The sequence below is a fragment of the Rhinolophus hipposideros genome (assembly GCF_964194185.1).
Source record: "Rhinolophus hipposideros genome assembly, chromosome: 19".
NCBI classification, from domain to species: domain Eukaryota; kingdom Metazoa; phylum Chordata; class Mammalia; order Chiroptera; family Rhinolophidae; genus Rhinolophus; species Rhinolophus hipposideros.
In genome coordinates, this window is record NC_138065.1 from 24,732,224 (window position 1) to 24,749,756 (window position 17,533).

At 38.9% G+C, this 17,533-nt stretch overlaps 1 protein-coding gene across 1 annotated transcript in view; it reads right to left on the reverse strand.

Moving 5' to 3' along the window:
- Nucleotides 1–2,364, reverse strand: part of KIAA0319 — a 64,307-nt gene extending 61,943 nt beyond the window's left edge. Inside the window, 1 exon segment of the mRNA XM_081026643.1 lies at nucleotides 1,998–2,364. Coding sequence (XP_080882769.1) covers nucleotides 1,998–2,260 — 263 coding nt within the window. The 5' untranslated portion in view covers nucleotides 2,261–2,364.
- Nucleotides 2,365–17,533: the final 15,169 nt, after the last annotated feature.

The window sequence follows — 17,533 nt, forward strand, 5'->3', positions numbered from 1 at the left end:
AAAATCATTGGTTAGCATTTTGTCAAAGGTAAAGGAATAGAGAGGGAAGGATAGGCAAATTGCAAATGACATTACTGGGGCTCAATAATTCAGGAATTTTGAATGGAAAATACCACACAAGAAAAAGACAAAAAGGAGTAAAAAAATGGGAGTTTGAGGGGAAAAAAAGAATTAGTCAAACATTAATAACAGTATTTTCCAGAGCAGAGTCTATTAAGTATGGAATAAAGGAACAGTTTGTTCTGCAGTGATGAATCTAACAAGATGGATGATGGGGTGGACAGAGTAATCTACCAGGAATGACAAAGCTTCCCCAAAGATAGCACTTTCCGAAGTGGACCTTGCATAATCTAAAACAGTGCTTCTCAAAATTTAGATGTTTCAGAGTCATCTTCAGTACTTCTTGACTCCTGAGCCACACCCACTTGGAGTTCTTATTTAGTAGGTGTGGATGGGGCCTCGGGAACCACGTTTTAACAAGAGTGGCTCTCAGGTAAGCCTCACTATGGTTTCACCATATTCTGATAAACCCTGGATATAAAATCACTTTCCCTGACCACATCTCCATCCTCAGTCCCTGGTTAGTTCAAAGGGGCTTGCATGGCCTAGCTGTGGCTTTGATCATCAGAACTGATGCTGTGAAAAGTTGGCATAAGTGGAGCTATTTTAAAATGGAACTAGGACAGCCATTTCAGAGGAACTGCCTTGCATGTCTTACTCCTTGAACCCCTGGAATGCTTGAACAGGGAAAATATCTTGGCACTGAGCCAAACCAACATTGTCTTACAAACAGTTTGTAAAACTAACAGGAAAGCAGACCTCCTGATCACAAGAGCTGATGATTTTGGACATTCTTTAGAATTCCTAATAGCCAGTTATAGCTAAAGAATAACTCAGCTTGTTAACTCCAATGGAAACTCATTCCTTCTTTACATGTATTTCCCTCCCTTTTTTTCATAAAAACCCTTTGCCTTCACTCTAAATTGGGATACAATTTAGGTTTCTGCCTGAATCTGAGCCCCCAGACTGTAATTCTTTGATCTCAAATAAATGCTATTGCCTCTCACTTTGGCTTTTTAAGTTAACAATGCTCACAAATGATTTTATGCCATGTGAGTGTCTACTATAAGCAAACAGTATATCAAAATAAAAACATGATAAAAGAGAGTCTGGGGCCAGCCCGGTGGCTCGGGAGGTTAGAGCTCAGTGCTCCTAACTCCAAAGGCTGCCGGTTCGATTTCCACATGGGCCAGTGGGCTCTCAACCACAAGGTTGCCAGTTCAATTCCTCGAGTCCCACAAGGGATGGTGGGCAGCGCCCCCTGCAACTAAGATTGAACACGGCACCTTGAGCTGAGCTGCCTCCTGGATGGCTAAGTTGGTTGGAGCACATCCTCTCAAACACAAGGTTGCCAGTTGATTCCTGGACTCCCGGGATGGTGGGCTGCACCGCCTGCAACTAGCAACGGCAACTGGACCTGGAGCTGAGCTGCGCTCTCCACAACTAAGACTGAAAGGACAACAACTTGAAGCCGAACGGCACCCTCCACAACTTAAGATTGAAAGGAAAAAACCTTAACTTGGAAATAAAAAACAAAGAAAGTCCTGGAAGTACACACTGTTCCCCAAGTCCTATTCCCCTTCCCCAATAAAATCTTTAAAAAAAAAAAAAAAAAAAGAGAGAGTCTGGTCATTTGCTTTCCAAAAAGATCTACTATTCAATTCTTTTAAGTACATAAATATAAATTTTTCCTAGTATATAAGAAATGTGATTTTCATCTTCCCCAAAACAGTCATGATAATAAAAAACAATTTAAATTCCTGTTTCCAGAAAGCACTCATGCATGAGGTCTATCTTTCATGCCTTTTATATGTAAAATATTTCTATCAGAAAGCAAACACATAGCACCTTCACTTCAGGTAGATCTGAGCTGCTCAAGCCAGACAGGAAAGGAAGCTCCAGTGTGACACTGGGGTCTCAGGGTAATGGTTTCCTACCTACAATGGTCACCAGCAGCAGCAAAGGAGAGAGAGCACCTGTGGTGGGAGCCATTGTACCTCATGAAACAGGGGAGGAAAGCTTCGGTGGATGTCCTGAGAGGCCTGGTGCAGGCTTCCTCTGATGAGCCAGATTTGGCCTCAAGAACCTCAAAGGAAAAACAAAATAAAAAGGAAGGAAAAAAAGAATAGGTGAATATAGAAATATACAAAGTTATTTGATCATTTATGCACGTCAATGGGCCATATCCCAGGCAAGGCATCCACCTGGAGTTTGTTCAAATAGCAAGTACAGTTCCTAAGAAGAGGCAAAAGGTTCCATGCATTCTCCCCTTACAAGTCCAAACTTGCAAAATAAGATAGAATCAATCATATTACCTTATTTCATCGTTTCTAACATGTAAATATTTTCATACTTTACCATCTCTAATCTCAGGATGCCTCAAGTTGGCCAAACATTGGGCAGGAAATAATTGCCATGCATACTGTGCAGAGCTGGTGTCAGAGACTTGGAAGGAAGACAATATAAAACTATTTTAAGAAATGCTGCACCCCTAGTGCTCATGATGCACAGAGGCAACCTTGTGTGGAAAACACACAGATATTGTTAACTACCTTGACAAGAGATTCAGCAGAAATGGACTAAGATTGTGAAACTTCCTCCTTAATTGATATTAATTTATAGTTCCTTTTATATAGGCACGGTAATTATTTATGATAAAAATCTGCCTAAATCTCTTCTAATACATGGGAATATTTTAAATGGTGAGAAAGTGATTTGCCATAGGATAGTTGACAGAATTTTTTCTTCCTTAGTGGTATTTAAATAATGATGCATCTTACAATCACTAGCATCTTAGGCTCAATGAAATACGGTAACATTAGCACTTTATTTTTGTCTGGCACTTTCTTCAATGTGATCTGCACAACAAGCAAGGCAATATTATTATCTCTGCCTTAAAAATAATACAATTGAGGCTCAAAAAGTTCACTGATTTGCTCAAGGCTGAAAAACCAGTACTGGGAGGTCTGGTCTCCAAATTTTATTACTGTTTCAAATACAATAATAAAGGTGTCAGCACACTGGTATAAGGGCTTCCTACTGAGTGTGTCAGAACTTTGCTGTGAGTTGCAAGTTGGTGTGTTACGGTAGATTTTAGTTCCATTCACATCACATTCTCCCCATTCACCCTTATTTTCCCCTCCCCATTCACACTTAGCCTTTATGAGAGTATAAGACTCCTCACTTTCCCCACCTTCTATAAGCATCTCAGTACATTTAGAAATTTACAAGTGTACTAGGGATGACAAACTGGGGTCAGGACATACCCCGTAGAGGCTCCCAGCTAGCCATTCAGGAATGATGTGGTAATGTAGAAAAATATTTGCAACTCACATCACACAGGATAATTTGCCCAATATATGAAAGTGCCCTCAAATCAATAACCATCCAATAGAAAAAGTCCATGAACAGACAGAACACAGAAAATATAAACACACTTTAAATACCTCAACAAATGTTCAAATTCACTCAAAAAGGAGGAACACAAAGTAAAACTAACAGATATCATTTTTTCACCCATAAGACTATCATACAAGTATATGAGAACACTTCCATGCTTCCCTATGTTGGAATATAGGTACTCAGGCATTCTCAAGCCTCACTGATGAGAGTGTAAGTAAATTGGTACAGTCTCTATGAAGGGCAATGTGGCACTATGCACATTCCAGCAATTCTACTTCTAGGGATTTATTCTACTGATACACTTAACATTTATGAAATCATATGCATGTTATGTTATTCCTGAGTACAATATTGATATTAACAAGCAGACTGGAAACAACCAAACTTTTGAGAGCAGGGAACTGGCTAAACAAATTAGTCTGCCCATATCATGAAACACCCTGCATTTGTGAAGAAGAAAGAAGAAAGCTCTCCACATGCTGGTATATACTAGGACCTGCTATTACATGATGAAAGCAATGTGCAGAACAGTGTGCATGGTATTCACCATTTGTGGGAAAAGGAAATTGGGTGGGGAAATATACAAAATGAATTTGCTGGAAAATGCATTAAATATCTCTGGAAAAATATACAAGCCATTATAAAGAAACCATTAATATATGTTATGACTAGAGAGAGGGCAGGGAGAGAAACATTTTTTTAATAAATAGCTTTTTGTACCTTTTGAATCGTGTGACAGTCTTTAATATTTAATTAATTGATTATTCTTGCGATTATCCTAGGTCACTAGAGGATTAGATCTACTGAATATCAAGAGCCTCATTAAATAACACCAGAACAATAGAGAGCAATAGAGCATGTGAGGTGATATTCAGGAAGGGAGCCCTCTACATAAAACACAGAGGAGGATTTAGTAAATAAAGGTACAGTATTACAGAAAATAACAAATTTTTATTATGTAATATTAGGATGTATTTATACTGTATTTTGTCAGGCAAGCCTACCTAACTATGAGAAAATGCCTCGGCTGCCCTGGGAAGCTAGTCAGAACTACAACTAGTATGTGTCTCTCCCCAAAAGAAGGTCTGCACACAAACACTGTCAAGAGACAAAGCTCACATTTGTGCATCATTCATAGAAGAGTTGACCCAGATTTGGTCAATATGCTGAATCACTACCAATTTATAAAATCATTTCATGTAAGCATGAACAACTTAACTTGTTAAGAGAAAGAACACAAAAACTTACCATCATTCAAGTGAAAGAATCAAAGTGAGGGAAAAGACCTAGAGAACAAGTCACTGAAAAAAGGGATGTATTCATATTTTAATTTTCAAAATTTTAAATCAGTAATCCCTATTACAAAGAGAGAGTTATTATGGTTTTCTGAAACCAAATCATTCTTCAAAGCCAGCTGACAGCTTTCATTTCAGCTGGAGCTCTGGGGAGCTGATGCATAAAGAGTTAAACGAAATGAGTCAAGCACTTAAAAAGATTATTCATCACGACCAAGTGGGGTTCATCCCCGGGCCACAAGGATGGTTCAACATTCGCAAATCCATCAATGTGATACATCACATAAACAAAATAATGGACAAAAATCATATGATTCTATCAATTGATGCAGAAAAAGCATTTGATAAGATAAAACATCCATTTATGATTAAAACACTTACAAAAATTGGTATAGAAGGAAAATACCTCAACATAATAAAGGCCATATACGACAAGCCCTCAGCTAATCTCATAATTAATGGTGAAAAGCTGAAGCCCTTTGCTCTACGTTCAGGAACACGACAAGGTTGTCCCCTATCACCTCTGCTTTTCAACATAGTGTTGGAAGTCCTCGCCAGAGCTATCAGGCAAGAGAAAGAAATAAAAGGCATCCAATTTGGGAATGAAGAAGTTAAATTGTCACTCTTTGCAGATGACATGATGCTATATATAGAAAACCTTAAAGACTCCACCAAAAAGCTATTAGAAACAATCAATGAATACAGTAAAGTTGCTGGCTACAAAATCAACGTACAAAAGTCCATTGCTTTCCTATATACCAACAATGAAATCTCAGAAAAAGAGATAGAAAAAACAATTCCTTTTGCAATTGCAGCAAAAAGACTAAAATACCTAGGAATAAACTTAACCAAGGATGTGAAGGATTTGTATGCTGAAAACTATGACATTTTTGAAAGAAATTGAAGAAGACACAAAGAAATGGAAAGATATTCCGTGCTCATGGATTGGAAGAAGCAACATAGTTAAAATGGCCATATTACCCAAAGCCATATACAGATTTAATGCAATCCCCATCAAAATCCCAATGGCATTTTTTAAAGAAATAGAACAAAAAATCATCAGATTTGTTTGGAACCACAAAAGACCCCGAATAGCCAAAGCAATATTTAAAAAAAAGAACAATACTGGAGGTATCACACTCCCTGATTTTTGCTTGTACTACAGGGCTACAATAATCAAAACAGCTTGGTATTGGCGGAAAAACAGACACATAGACCAATGGAATAGAATTGAGAACCCAGAAATAAAACCACATAAATATGGACAGAGAATTTTTGACAAAGAAGCTAAAAACATACAATGGAGGAAAGACAGCCTCTTCAATAAATGGTACTGGCAGAATTGGATAGCTACGTGCAAAAGAATTAAACTGGACTGCTATCTGTCACCATGTACCAAAATTAATTCAAAATGGATCAAAGACTTAAGCACAAGACCTGACACAATAAACTGCATTGAAGAAAACATAGGTACTAAACTTATGGACCTTGGGTTCAAAGAGCATTTTATGAATTTGACTCCAAAGGCAATGGAAGTAAAAACTAAAATAAATGAATGGGATTATATGAAACTGAAAAGCTCTGCACAGCAAAAGAAACTATTGACAAAATAATGAGGCAACCAACTGAATGGGAGAAGATTTTCGCAAACAGTGCCTCTGATGAGGGGCTAATATCCAAAATATACAAGGAACTCATGAAACTCAACAACAAGAAAACAAACAACCCAACTGAAAAATGGACAGAGGACCTGAAGAGACATTTCTCCAAAGAGGATATACAAGTGGCAAATAGACATATGAAAAAATGCTCAACATCGCTAATCATCAGAGAAATGCAAATGAAAACCACAATAAAATATCACCTCACCCCAGTCAGAATGGCTTTCATCAACAAGACAAATAGTAACAAGTGTTGGAGAGGCTGTGGAGAAAAAGAAACTCTCATACACTGTTGGTGGGAATGCAGACTGGTGCAGCCGCTATGGAAGGCAGTGTGGAGGTTCCTCAAGAAATTAGGAATAGAATTACCATATGACCCAGCAACACTCTCCTGGGTATCTACCCAAAAAATTTGAAATCATTTATACATAAAGACATGTGTGCTCCAATGTTCATTGCAGTTTTGTTTACGGTGGCCAAGACATGGAAACAACCAAAATGTCCTTCGATAAATGAATGGATAAAGAAGTTGTGGTATATATACACAATGGAATACTATTCGGTGTTAAGGAAAGATGATATAGGAGCATTTGTGACAACATGGATGGATCTTGAGAGTATAATGCTAAGCGAAATAAGTCAGACAGAAAAAGCACAGAACCCTTGATTTCACTGATATGTGGTATATAAACCAAAAACAACAAAAGAACAAGACAAACAAATGAGAAACAAAAACTCATAGACACGGACAGTAATTTAGTGGTTACCAGAGGGTAAGGGGGTGGGGGGTGGGTGATGAGGGTAAAGGGGATCAAATATATGGTGATGAAGGAGAACTGACTCTGGGTGGTGAACACACAATGGGATTTATAGATGATGTAATACAGAATTGTACACCTGAAATCTATGTAAATTTACTAACAATTGTCACCCCAATAAATCTAATTAATTTTAAAAAATGAAAAAAAAATGAGTCAAGCACAATTTGGCAGTAGTAACTCCCAAGGGGAGCTTATCTAAACAATAGAACAGAAATATCTAAACAATAGATAGAAACCATCTGTTCTGGGGAGAAGGATTTATCTAAAGGTGGGAGTACAGTCAGGGCCAAACATCAAAATACAACAAGGTTACTTTGTATTTGCTGTGTCAGCCTTCTGCTGTAATCTTACTATCTTTGTTCGTATAAAAGAGAGCTGTAAAATAAAGCAGGTGCGGCAATCTAATGAGAACTGCTTGCCCTCCCAATCCCATCTTTGTCTCTTGTCTTCTTTTTTCTCAATCCTCGCTCCCCACTTCAGGACCGTTCGTCTTGTCGGCAGGCTCTGACAAGTGGCTCCCAAACAGGGACCCGGAATACTGGGAATAAAGTGAAGGACACCGCACGGAGTTAAGACGCGAAAGAAGGTAGGTGCGGTAAGGTATCATAGTCGGGAGTAATAAATTATGGGGCAGGGAAACAGTAAAAGATTATTTACTCATATGTTGAAGAGCATGCTAAATGCTAGAGGAGTAAAAACCAGTGAAGCACAGTTGCTTCGATTTCTAGAATTTGTAGAACAAGTATGTCCTTGGTTTCCTGAGGAAGGGACTTTAAATTTAGAAACTTGGGAAAAGGTGAGGGATCGTTTACAGGGATATTATGACGTTCATGGGCCCTCTAAGGTACCAGTGGACACCTCCTTATGGAATTTAATTAGGGATGTAATGGACCCCAGACAGGAAGGAATAAGACATTCTGCAGGCGACCCCTCAGGCTCGGACGCTCATCCCGATGCCAAACTTACTTCCAAACTTACTTCGTCGGCTCCCCCTGCTTCTTTATACCCTCAGTTACAAGAGGAGGATGATCAATTGACTCCACAAGATGAGGAAGATTTAGAGGAAGCTGCTGCTCAATATCATGACCCTAAACATTTCATAGGGGCGTTTCAGACAGAAACAGGTGCTAAGAGACATCTAGATCCTCTCCAGGTAGAAATTGGTCGATTGCAGTCAGCAATCACCTCCCTCTCTGTGCAAATGCAGAAAACAAGTACAGACCGTTCTTCTTAAGAAGGGAAAGCACAAAACCTCAAAAAAGAAAAAAAGATTAGAGGAACTCCTCAAAGTAATTGAAACTCATTGTTCCTGGTTTCCAAACCTTGGGACACTTGAGATAGAGAAGTAAAAAAAAAAAAAAAAAAAAAAAAAAAAAAAAAGGTAAGACAAGGTCTCTATAAATTACATTCCAACAGAGTGTCTTTCCCCGGTTCAATCTGGGAAACGTTCCAACTAATCCGCTTAGTTTTAAAACTGCTACAAACAGACGCAGAGAAACAGTAACTTGTTTAAAAATAAGGCCCAACAACTTTTTATAGTTGTGAGAGATTTCAATATGTTAATAAAAAGGATAAAACAACAAAAAGTAAGAAAAAGACTTAAGGTAGAGACTCTGAGTCTGACAAAAAAAGATTTAGACAAAAACAAAAAGATTCAGAGAGACCAAATCTCTACATTACATGATTTATAAAAATTGTTAGGAGATATTAATTGGCTTTGTCCCACTCTGGGAATCCCCACCTATGCGCTCAGTAATTTATTTGGCCTTTTACGGGCTCCTTCTCAATTAGATAGTCCCCGTACCCTGACTCCTCAGGCCAATAAAGAGCTACAATTAGTTGAACAAAAAATTCAAAAAGCTCAGATTCAGCACATAGATCCATCTCAACCTTTACAAATTTTAATTTTCTCCACTCCCCATTCACCTACAGCGGTGATAATTCAACAAACTGACTTGGTAGAGTGGCTGTTTCTACCTAATAATTTTGTCAAATCACTCCCAACTTATTTGGAATTAACTTCAGAGCTTGTTTTACGAGCTCGCACTTAAGTTCTTTATTTAAACGGAATCTAAACTGATAAGACAGTAGTCCCGTTTAAAAAACAACAAATTATACACTTAAATACCCATTCTGAAATCTGGCAAGTTGCTATTTGTGGATATTTTGGAATTATTGATAATCACTATCCAAAAAAATAAATTGTTTCAATTCCTTCTAAAGACCAGTTGGATTCTCCCTAAGAGATTAAGTCCAGCTCCAATTTCAAAAGCTGTAATAGTTCTTACTGATGGGTCTAGTAACGGCAGGGCAACGATAGTAAGTGAAATAAATCAACAAGTCATTCAAACTAATTGCACCTCTACACAGAGAGCAGAGTTAGTTGCTGTGCTGACTGCCTTACAGGATTATACTAAACCTTTAAATATTGTCTCGGATTCAGCTTATGTAGTTCACACAGCAAAAAATATTGAGACGGCGTTACTGTCTAATAACTCAAGCCCGTCTCTCCAGTTTCTTTTTAATCAGCTTCAACAGGTTGTCAAAAACCGACAACATCCATTTTTCATTACTCATATACGCGCCCACACCTCCCTACCGGGACTACTGACGCTTGGCAATGCTGTTGCTGATTCACTGATTGTTAATGTTCTAATTACTGAGGCAACTGAGTTTCATTCTTTAACCCATACAAATGCTGCTGGCCTTCGAGCTCGGTTTCCTATTACTTACAAACAAGCCAGACATATAGTTCAAACCTGCCCAACCTGCCAAATTCTTAATGCTTCTCAAGAGTGCCCTGAAGGGGTTAATCCCCGAGGACTAGTTCCTAATGCTACATGGCAAATGGATGTGACCCACATCCCTGAGTTTGGTAGATTAAAATTTGTCCATGTATCAATAGATACATTCTCAGGGTTCATGATGGCCACAGCTCAAACAGGAGAGGCCACAAAAAATGTCATTAATCATTGTTTACATTGCTTTTCTACAATGGGCATGCCTGAAATAATTAAAACTGACAATGGTACAGGATATACAAGTAAAGGATTTCAACAGTTTTGTACACAGTTCTCTATCATTCATAAAACAGGCATTCCCTACAACCCACAAGGCCAAGGGATTATAGAACGGGCCCATGGCACTTTAAAAACTCAAATACAAAAAATAAAAAAGGGGGAGGTGTACCCCATTTCTCCACATACAGTTCTCAATCATACCCTCTTTATTTTAAATTTTTTAAATGTGGATGCGCGTGGCAGATCTGCTGTCAATCGTTTCTGGCATCCCAGCACACAGCAAGATTATGCTCAAGTAAGGGGGAGAGATCCTCTCCACAATCAGTGGCACGGGTCAGACCCAGTCCTAATTTGGGGACGAGGGCATATTTGTGTTTCTTCACAGGATAATGGAGGAGCGCAATGGCTACCGGAAAGGCTGGTGCGTTTTGCTGCAGACCCTGCTCAGAACTTCAGTGATCCTGAGCTTAGCTGATGGAACCACATATTGGGCCTACTTCTTGATCCTCCACTCCTGCATCCCACGGTGTGGGAAGGACCTGAGGTGCTCGTCGGGACCAATGATACTGCCTTGTTTACTCGCCCCTACTACACCCTGGATTTAACTTCTGTACCTTACAACTATTCCGGCGTGGGTAAGGGACTGCCTATATGTTTTGTGAAAAGCATGGACAATGGCACCACGGGATGCATTCCTACCTGGTCTCGGATAATTGAGAGTTCTTTTCAAAGAGTTATAATACGGGCTCTTTGTGATGGGATGAATGTTAGTTCCGTCAAAACTCCTCCACCTACAATTGACCCGTGTAAAAGAGAGACTCGTACAAGCAACAAAACCGTTTTGTGGAGAGACTGCTACATCAAAGCCTGGAGATATCCCATCCCAGGTTTTAACAGATCTTTTATTGACTGGTCTGGAGGAAATGCGACAAAACAATTTCCTGGACAAATGGGAGTAGTAGCAGGGCTATGGTGAACTGCCTCTTATCCTTAACATCATATTTGGAAAATAGCGGGGCATTACAACCCACAGAGTTAGCAGATAGTAGCGGTAACCTTACCATTAGACAACAAAATACTACTGCTTGTGTTAAGCCTCCACATGTATTATTGATTGGCAGTATTATTATTAATGTTGTAAAAGATTCTCAGTTCAATGTCACTTGTAACAATTGTAAAATCAGTAGTTGTGTCACTTGGCTCCCCAAAAACCAAAGCGTTATGGTATTACACCAATCTTCCTTTGTAATGTTACCTGTTAATATAACAGGGGAGTGGTATTCAGATAGGGGATATCAAGTGTTGATTAAGCTAGAGACGGCTCTCTCGTGACCTGTTCGAGCACTAGGACTTATTATAGCTGGTGTAACTGCACTAATCATGCTCATAGCTGCCTCTGTTAACAGCAGCCGTTTCTCTATCACAGTCTGTTCAAACTGCTACTTATGTTAATGAACTATCTAAAAACGTATCCACTGCTTTAGGCACACAAGACCTCATAGACCAAAAACTAAATGCCAAGATTGATGCCTTATATAATATGGTGTTTTGGATGGGTGATGAAGTACAAGCCCTAAAAGTAAAGACAAGATTGTCTTGTCATGTAGATTACGCTTGGATCTGTGTGACAGCAAAACCATACAATCAGTCTGAAACACCTTGGGATAAAATCAAACAACATTTGTCATCATGAAAATGTTACTCTTGACCTTGTTCAATTTCATAAAGAGGTCCTGACTCTACAAGAAGCTTCGCCCTTAAATACCGATATAGCTGATACTCTTAACAAACTTATTTCTAGCTTTCATAATGTATTTCCCTCATACTCTTCTATGCTTAAAATCATGGCCCCTTTTCTGATCCCCCTTGTTGTGATCCTCTTGATAATATGCTTCCTCCCCTGTATCTTCAAAACTGTGATCCAGACAGTCACAGATATTTATGGAGAAATCCATAAGATAAAACTCAGTATGGCTGCCAAACCAAAGATAAACACCCCTGTTTAACCCCTAAGGAGATCGGTAGCCAATGACGGGTAAGGATCAATAAGTGTTTTTACAACCTAAGAGAGGAATCGATCGCCTTAATGATCGATATCCCATGACGGGTAAGTAAAGGCGTCTGTACTGACCACCTAAGGCAGGCACGATCTCAAAAAATAAAAAAGGGGGAATTGTGGGGAGCTGACGCATAAAGAGTTAAACTAAATGAGTCAAGCACAACTTGGCAGTAGTAACTCCCAAGGGGAGCTTATCTAAACAAAAGAAACAGATAGAAACCATCTGTTCCGGGGGAGAAGGATTTATCTAAAGGTGGGAGTACAGTCAGGGCCAAACATCAAAATACAACAAGGTTACTTTGTATTTGCTGTATCAGCCTTCTGCTGTAATCTTACTGTCTTTGTGCGCATAAAAGAGAGCTGTAAAATAAAGCAGGTGCGGCAGTCTAATGAGAACTGCTTGCCCTCCCAATCCCATCTTTGTCTCTTGTCTTCTTTTTTCTCAATAGTCGCTCCCCACTTCAGGACTGTTCGTCTTGTCGGCAGGCTCCGTCATGGAGCTGAGTGTATGAAAAAGAATCCTGTATGTGACAGCCAGAATCCAACATTTCTGATGTTTACTTCTTAACTGTATTGTTTTTCGGTAATGTTTGCCCAGAACTATCCTGTGGAGAATAGAAGAAAATATATTATTCATCTAGTTCTTTCCATTTCACTGCAGCTGAGTTCACTTTTGTTTTACAGGACCCACTTCAATTATTTTATTTTTTTTTAATTAAAATTTATTGGTGTGACAATGGTTAGTAAAATTACGTAAGTTTCAAGTGTACAATTCTGTAATGCATCATCTATATATCACATTGTGTGTTCAACAGCCAGAGTCAGTTCTCCTTACATCACCATTTTTTGACCCTGTTTACCCTCATCCACCACCCCCAGCCCCCTTACCCTCTGGTAGCCACTAAACTATTGTCTGTGTCTATGAGTTCTTGTTTCTTTATTTGTTTGTTAAACAAATAAAACAAAGCAACAAAGTTGAGTTCACTTTTGACCTTAGAAAAAGTCACTGTAGTGGCTGTGACAAATAAACTGAGGTCAGCTAAGTTAGAACAACCCCATTGTCCCATGGCAGATCTCCTAGGACTATGGTGATTGTTTGCATGTAGCTCAGGTTAGTTCAGATAATGACAGGAGTCAGTGTTAAACATTCCTGAAACATGCCAAGACAGACCTCAGGAGAGGAAAGGAAATTTGTCACACCATTTTCCATGCCCTCCTCTTCCCAGTCTTCTTTCTAACATCTACCAGTCTCCCTCCGGTCTCTCCCCTCCTCTGCTAAAGTTCAGTTCAAACCCAGTTTATCTAAGAAGTCTTCCACATCTTCCCAAACAGTCTCCAATTTGAAGTCATTGCTCCCTCCTCTGAAGATATCCCAAGGCCAGATTATCACCACAAATATAACATAATATTAAAAGTATCCCAAGTAATATTTGTAATAATTTATAGTAATTTGTAATAATACAAATAATTTGTGAGATTTGTAATAATTACCATTTATTTCATAATTTCCTTGGCATTTTACATGCATTAGTTTTAATCCTCTGAAACCCCCCTTGTATATTATCCCCATTTATAGATGATGAAACTGCAGCTGTGAAAGGTTAAGATGCCCAAGGATTAGAACCCAATCCAGGTGTGTCTGACACCACAGAATATCTTCCTTCCACCCTTTTGACCTGCTACTAGATCTCTCTCCATTAAAAAAAAAATTAATTAGGTTTTCTTCTGATCTACAAAAGCAAAAATGTTTATTATAGAAAACACAAGCAAATAGGTACAGCATAATAAATGACCTTATTTTACCAGCCAGTCCCTCCCTGCCCAGTGATCTCACAATGCTGTCATCACTCAATAGCACATTGTGAGCCACAAGGGTAGGATTTTTGACTGATTGCAATGCTATCTCCAGAAACTAGAAAAGGGGTTATTATGTGGTAGGAGCTCAAACTGCTTAAACGAATGCATGCATAAATAAATGGTAACTCTTCCTTCGGAAAAATAAAAATTACCTGTGATATATAATTTTAAAATTAAAATTATTACGAATTTTTAACAGTAATTTCTTTATATTATATCTTTTTTACTGGTTTTTATTTGCAATCATTTGAAACGATATACAGAGGGTGTCAAAAAATGTATACACATTTTAAGAAAGGAAAAAACTGTATTAAAATTGTAATACTCGATATACACCGACACTAAAAAATGAACACAAGTCATGTGTATACATTTTTTTGGCACCCCCGGTACATACAATGCAGCATTCTTAATAACAACAAAAGATTGGATCTATGTAACTTTACTAAAATTGTCACCCAATAAAATTTAATTTAAAAAAAATAAAAGATTGGAAACAACCAAATGTCAATTGACAAGAGATGGGTTTAACAAATTATGATATATCCAGGTCATGGAATAATATGCAGCTGTGAAAAAAATGTAAATACACTCACATATATATATATATATATGGTGTATGTATATATATATATATATGAGGTGTTATTCACAAATATGGTGAATGTTTAAATAAAAAAGTTATTACAGTAAAAAACACATTCATTAATCCCTCTCAAAATACCCCCCCTCGCTTTGAATACACTTATCCCATTGTTCTTGCCACTTTCTGAAGCACTTTTGGAAGTCCTCCTTTGTGAGTGTTTTTAGTTGGGCTGTCCTGCTTCGATGCCCTGAATGGATTCAAAACGTTTTCTTTTCATGGTCATTTTGACTTTGGGGAAGAGCCAGAAGTCCCACAGTGTCAGATCTGGTGAAAAAGGTGGATGAGGACACTGTAATATTTTTATTCGGCAGAAACTGCCATACCAGAAGCAATGTGTGACACAGAGCCTGTCCATTGTGATCACAAAACATGGTGAATGCTGCTGCTGAGTGCCATCCACTGGAAAGGCAAGGATCTTCAATATGGGAAGCAGCACGTCAAACCTTACTAACAGTGTGTGACAAGTTTCAACTTGTTTGGTGCAGTCAGTCAGGTGCGAGCTATTGGTGAGAGAAGATGTGTGTTAAAGTGTGACATAAATCGTGGATCATGAACAACACATTAATATAAAATGGACAAACGGTTTCATCCTCCATCATGACAATGCTCCACGTCACACATCACTTCTGATACTGCAATTTCTGTCAAATAAAAACATTATGGTGTGTCCTCATCCACCTTATTCACTGGATCTGGCACCATGCAACTTCTGGCTCTTCCCCAAAGTCAAAATGATTCAGGACATCAAGGTAGCCATGACAGCATAACTAAAGACACTCATGAAAGAGGACTTCCAGAACTGCTTAAGAGAGTGTCAAGAATGATGGAATAAGTGTGTCCAAAGCAAAGGGGAGTATTTTGAGAGGGATTAACGGCAATGTATCTTTTACTGTAACAAATATTTTTTATTTACACATCCACTGCATTGTTTGATCACACCTAGTACTTATATATGTATACATACATATGAGGTCAGACAATTAAGTTCACGAACTCATCCTAGAAAAAGTGCTACATACCTCATTGCTGAATATCACTACGGTCATTTTCAAAGTAGTCCCCTTAGGAAGCTATGCACCGACACAAGTGCACCCTTCAAAGCAATTTTGGAACTCTTTTACTGGAATGGCCATCAGACTTGTCATCGTATTCCTCTTGATGTCCTGATTGTCATCAAAATGTCTTCCTTTTGGGGTGGATGGGTGGCTCAGTTGGTAAGAGCGCAAGCTCTGGGCAACAGGGCTGCCAGTTTGATTCCCACATGGGCCAGCGAGCTGCACCCTCCACAACTAGAATGAAGTCAATGAGTAGCAGCTCAGCTTCCGGGTGGCCCGATGGCTCATGGAGCGCATGCTCTCAACCACAAGGTTGCCAGTTCAACTCCCACAAGGGATGGTTGGCTGTGCCCCCTGCAACTAACAACGGAAACTGAACCTGGAGCTGAGCTGTGCCCTCCACAACTAAGACTGAAAGGACAACTTGACTTGGATGGAGTTGATGAGTCCTGGGAAAAACACACTACTGTTCCCCAATAAAAAAAAAGTCCTGGAAATACACACTGTTCCCCCAATAAACTCCAGTTCCCCTTCCCCAATAAAATCTTTTTTTAAAAAAAAAATGTGTTCCTTTTAATATTTCCTTTATCTTTGGTTAAAGAAAGAAGTCATTAGGGGCAAGACCAGGTGAGTACGGAGGGTGCTCCAATACAGTTATTTGTTTACTGGCTAAAACTCCCTCACAGACAGTGCCGTGTGAGCTGGTGCATTGTCGTGATGCAAGAGCCATGAATTATTGGCAAAAAGTTCAGGTCGTTTTCATCTTTTACAAGCAGCCTTTACAGCACTTCCAAATAGTAAACTTGGTTAACTGCTTGTCTAGTTGGTACAAATTCATAACAAATAATATCACTGATATAAAAAAGGTTAGCAACATCATTTTGACTCTTGATTTGGACTGAAAATTTTGTACGTGGAGAATTGGCTGACTTCCACTGTACACTTTGATACTTTGTTTCAGGGTCGTACTGGTACACCTATGTTTCATCACCAGTAATAACATGGCCCAAAACATCATCTCACCTCTCCAAAAGGTCTTGGCAAACTTCGACTCTCCTTTGCTTTTGTTCATCGGTGAACTCCTTTGGGACCATTTTTGCACACACCTTTCTCATGCCAAGATTTTCAGTTAAGATTTTCCTAACAGTTTCTCTGTCAATGTTTACTTAATCTGCTATGCTTCTCACAGTCAGCTGACAATTTTGACTCACAATTCGATGAATTTTTGCAATGTTTTCGTCAGTTCTGCTTCTTACTGGCCGCCCTGACCTCTCTTCATCAGTGACGTGCTCTCTCCCCTCAGAAAAACATTTAATGCATTTGTACACTGCTGTTTTCTTCATGGCGCTATCTCCACAAACTTGGTGTCCCTGATTTCACTTCTGCTCTTGCCAAGTTTAAAAAGAAACTTAATGTTTGTTCATTGCTCTAATTCAAGCTCAGACATTCTCACAACAGCACACAAAAACTTGCAACAATAGTAATGAATGCCACACAGCAAGACACCACCACATGTCGACAGGAACACAGCTGCGAGACACTGGTATACTAAGGTTATGAAACCTTATTGAACTGTTTGTACAGTGCTGCCAATGTAAGTGCATGGTGGCAAGTTTGCAAACTTAATTGTCGGACCTCGTAAGCACACTATATATGT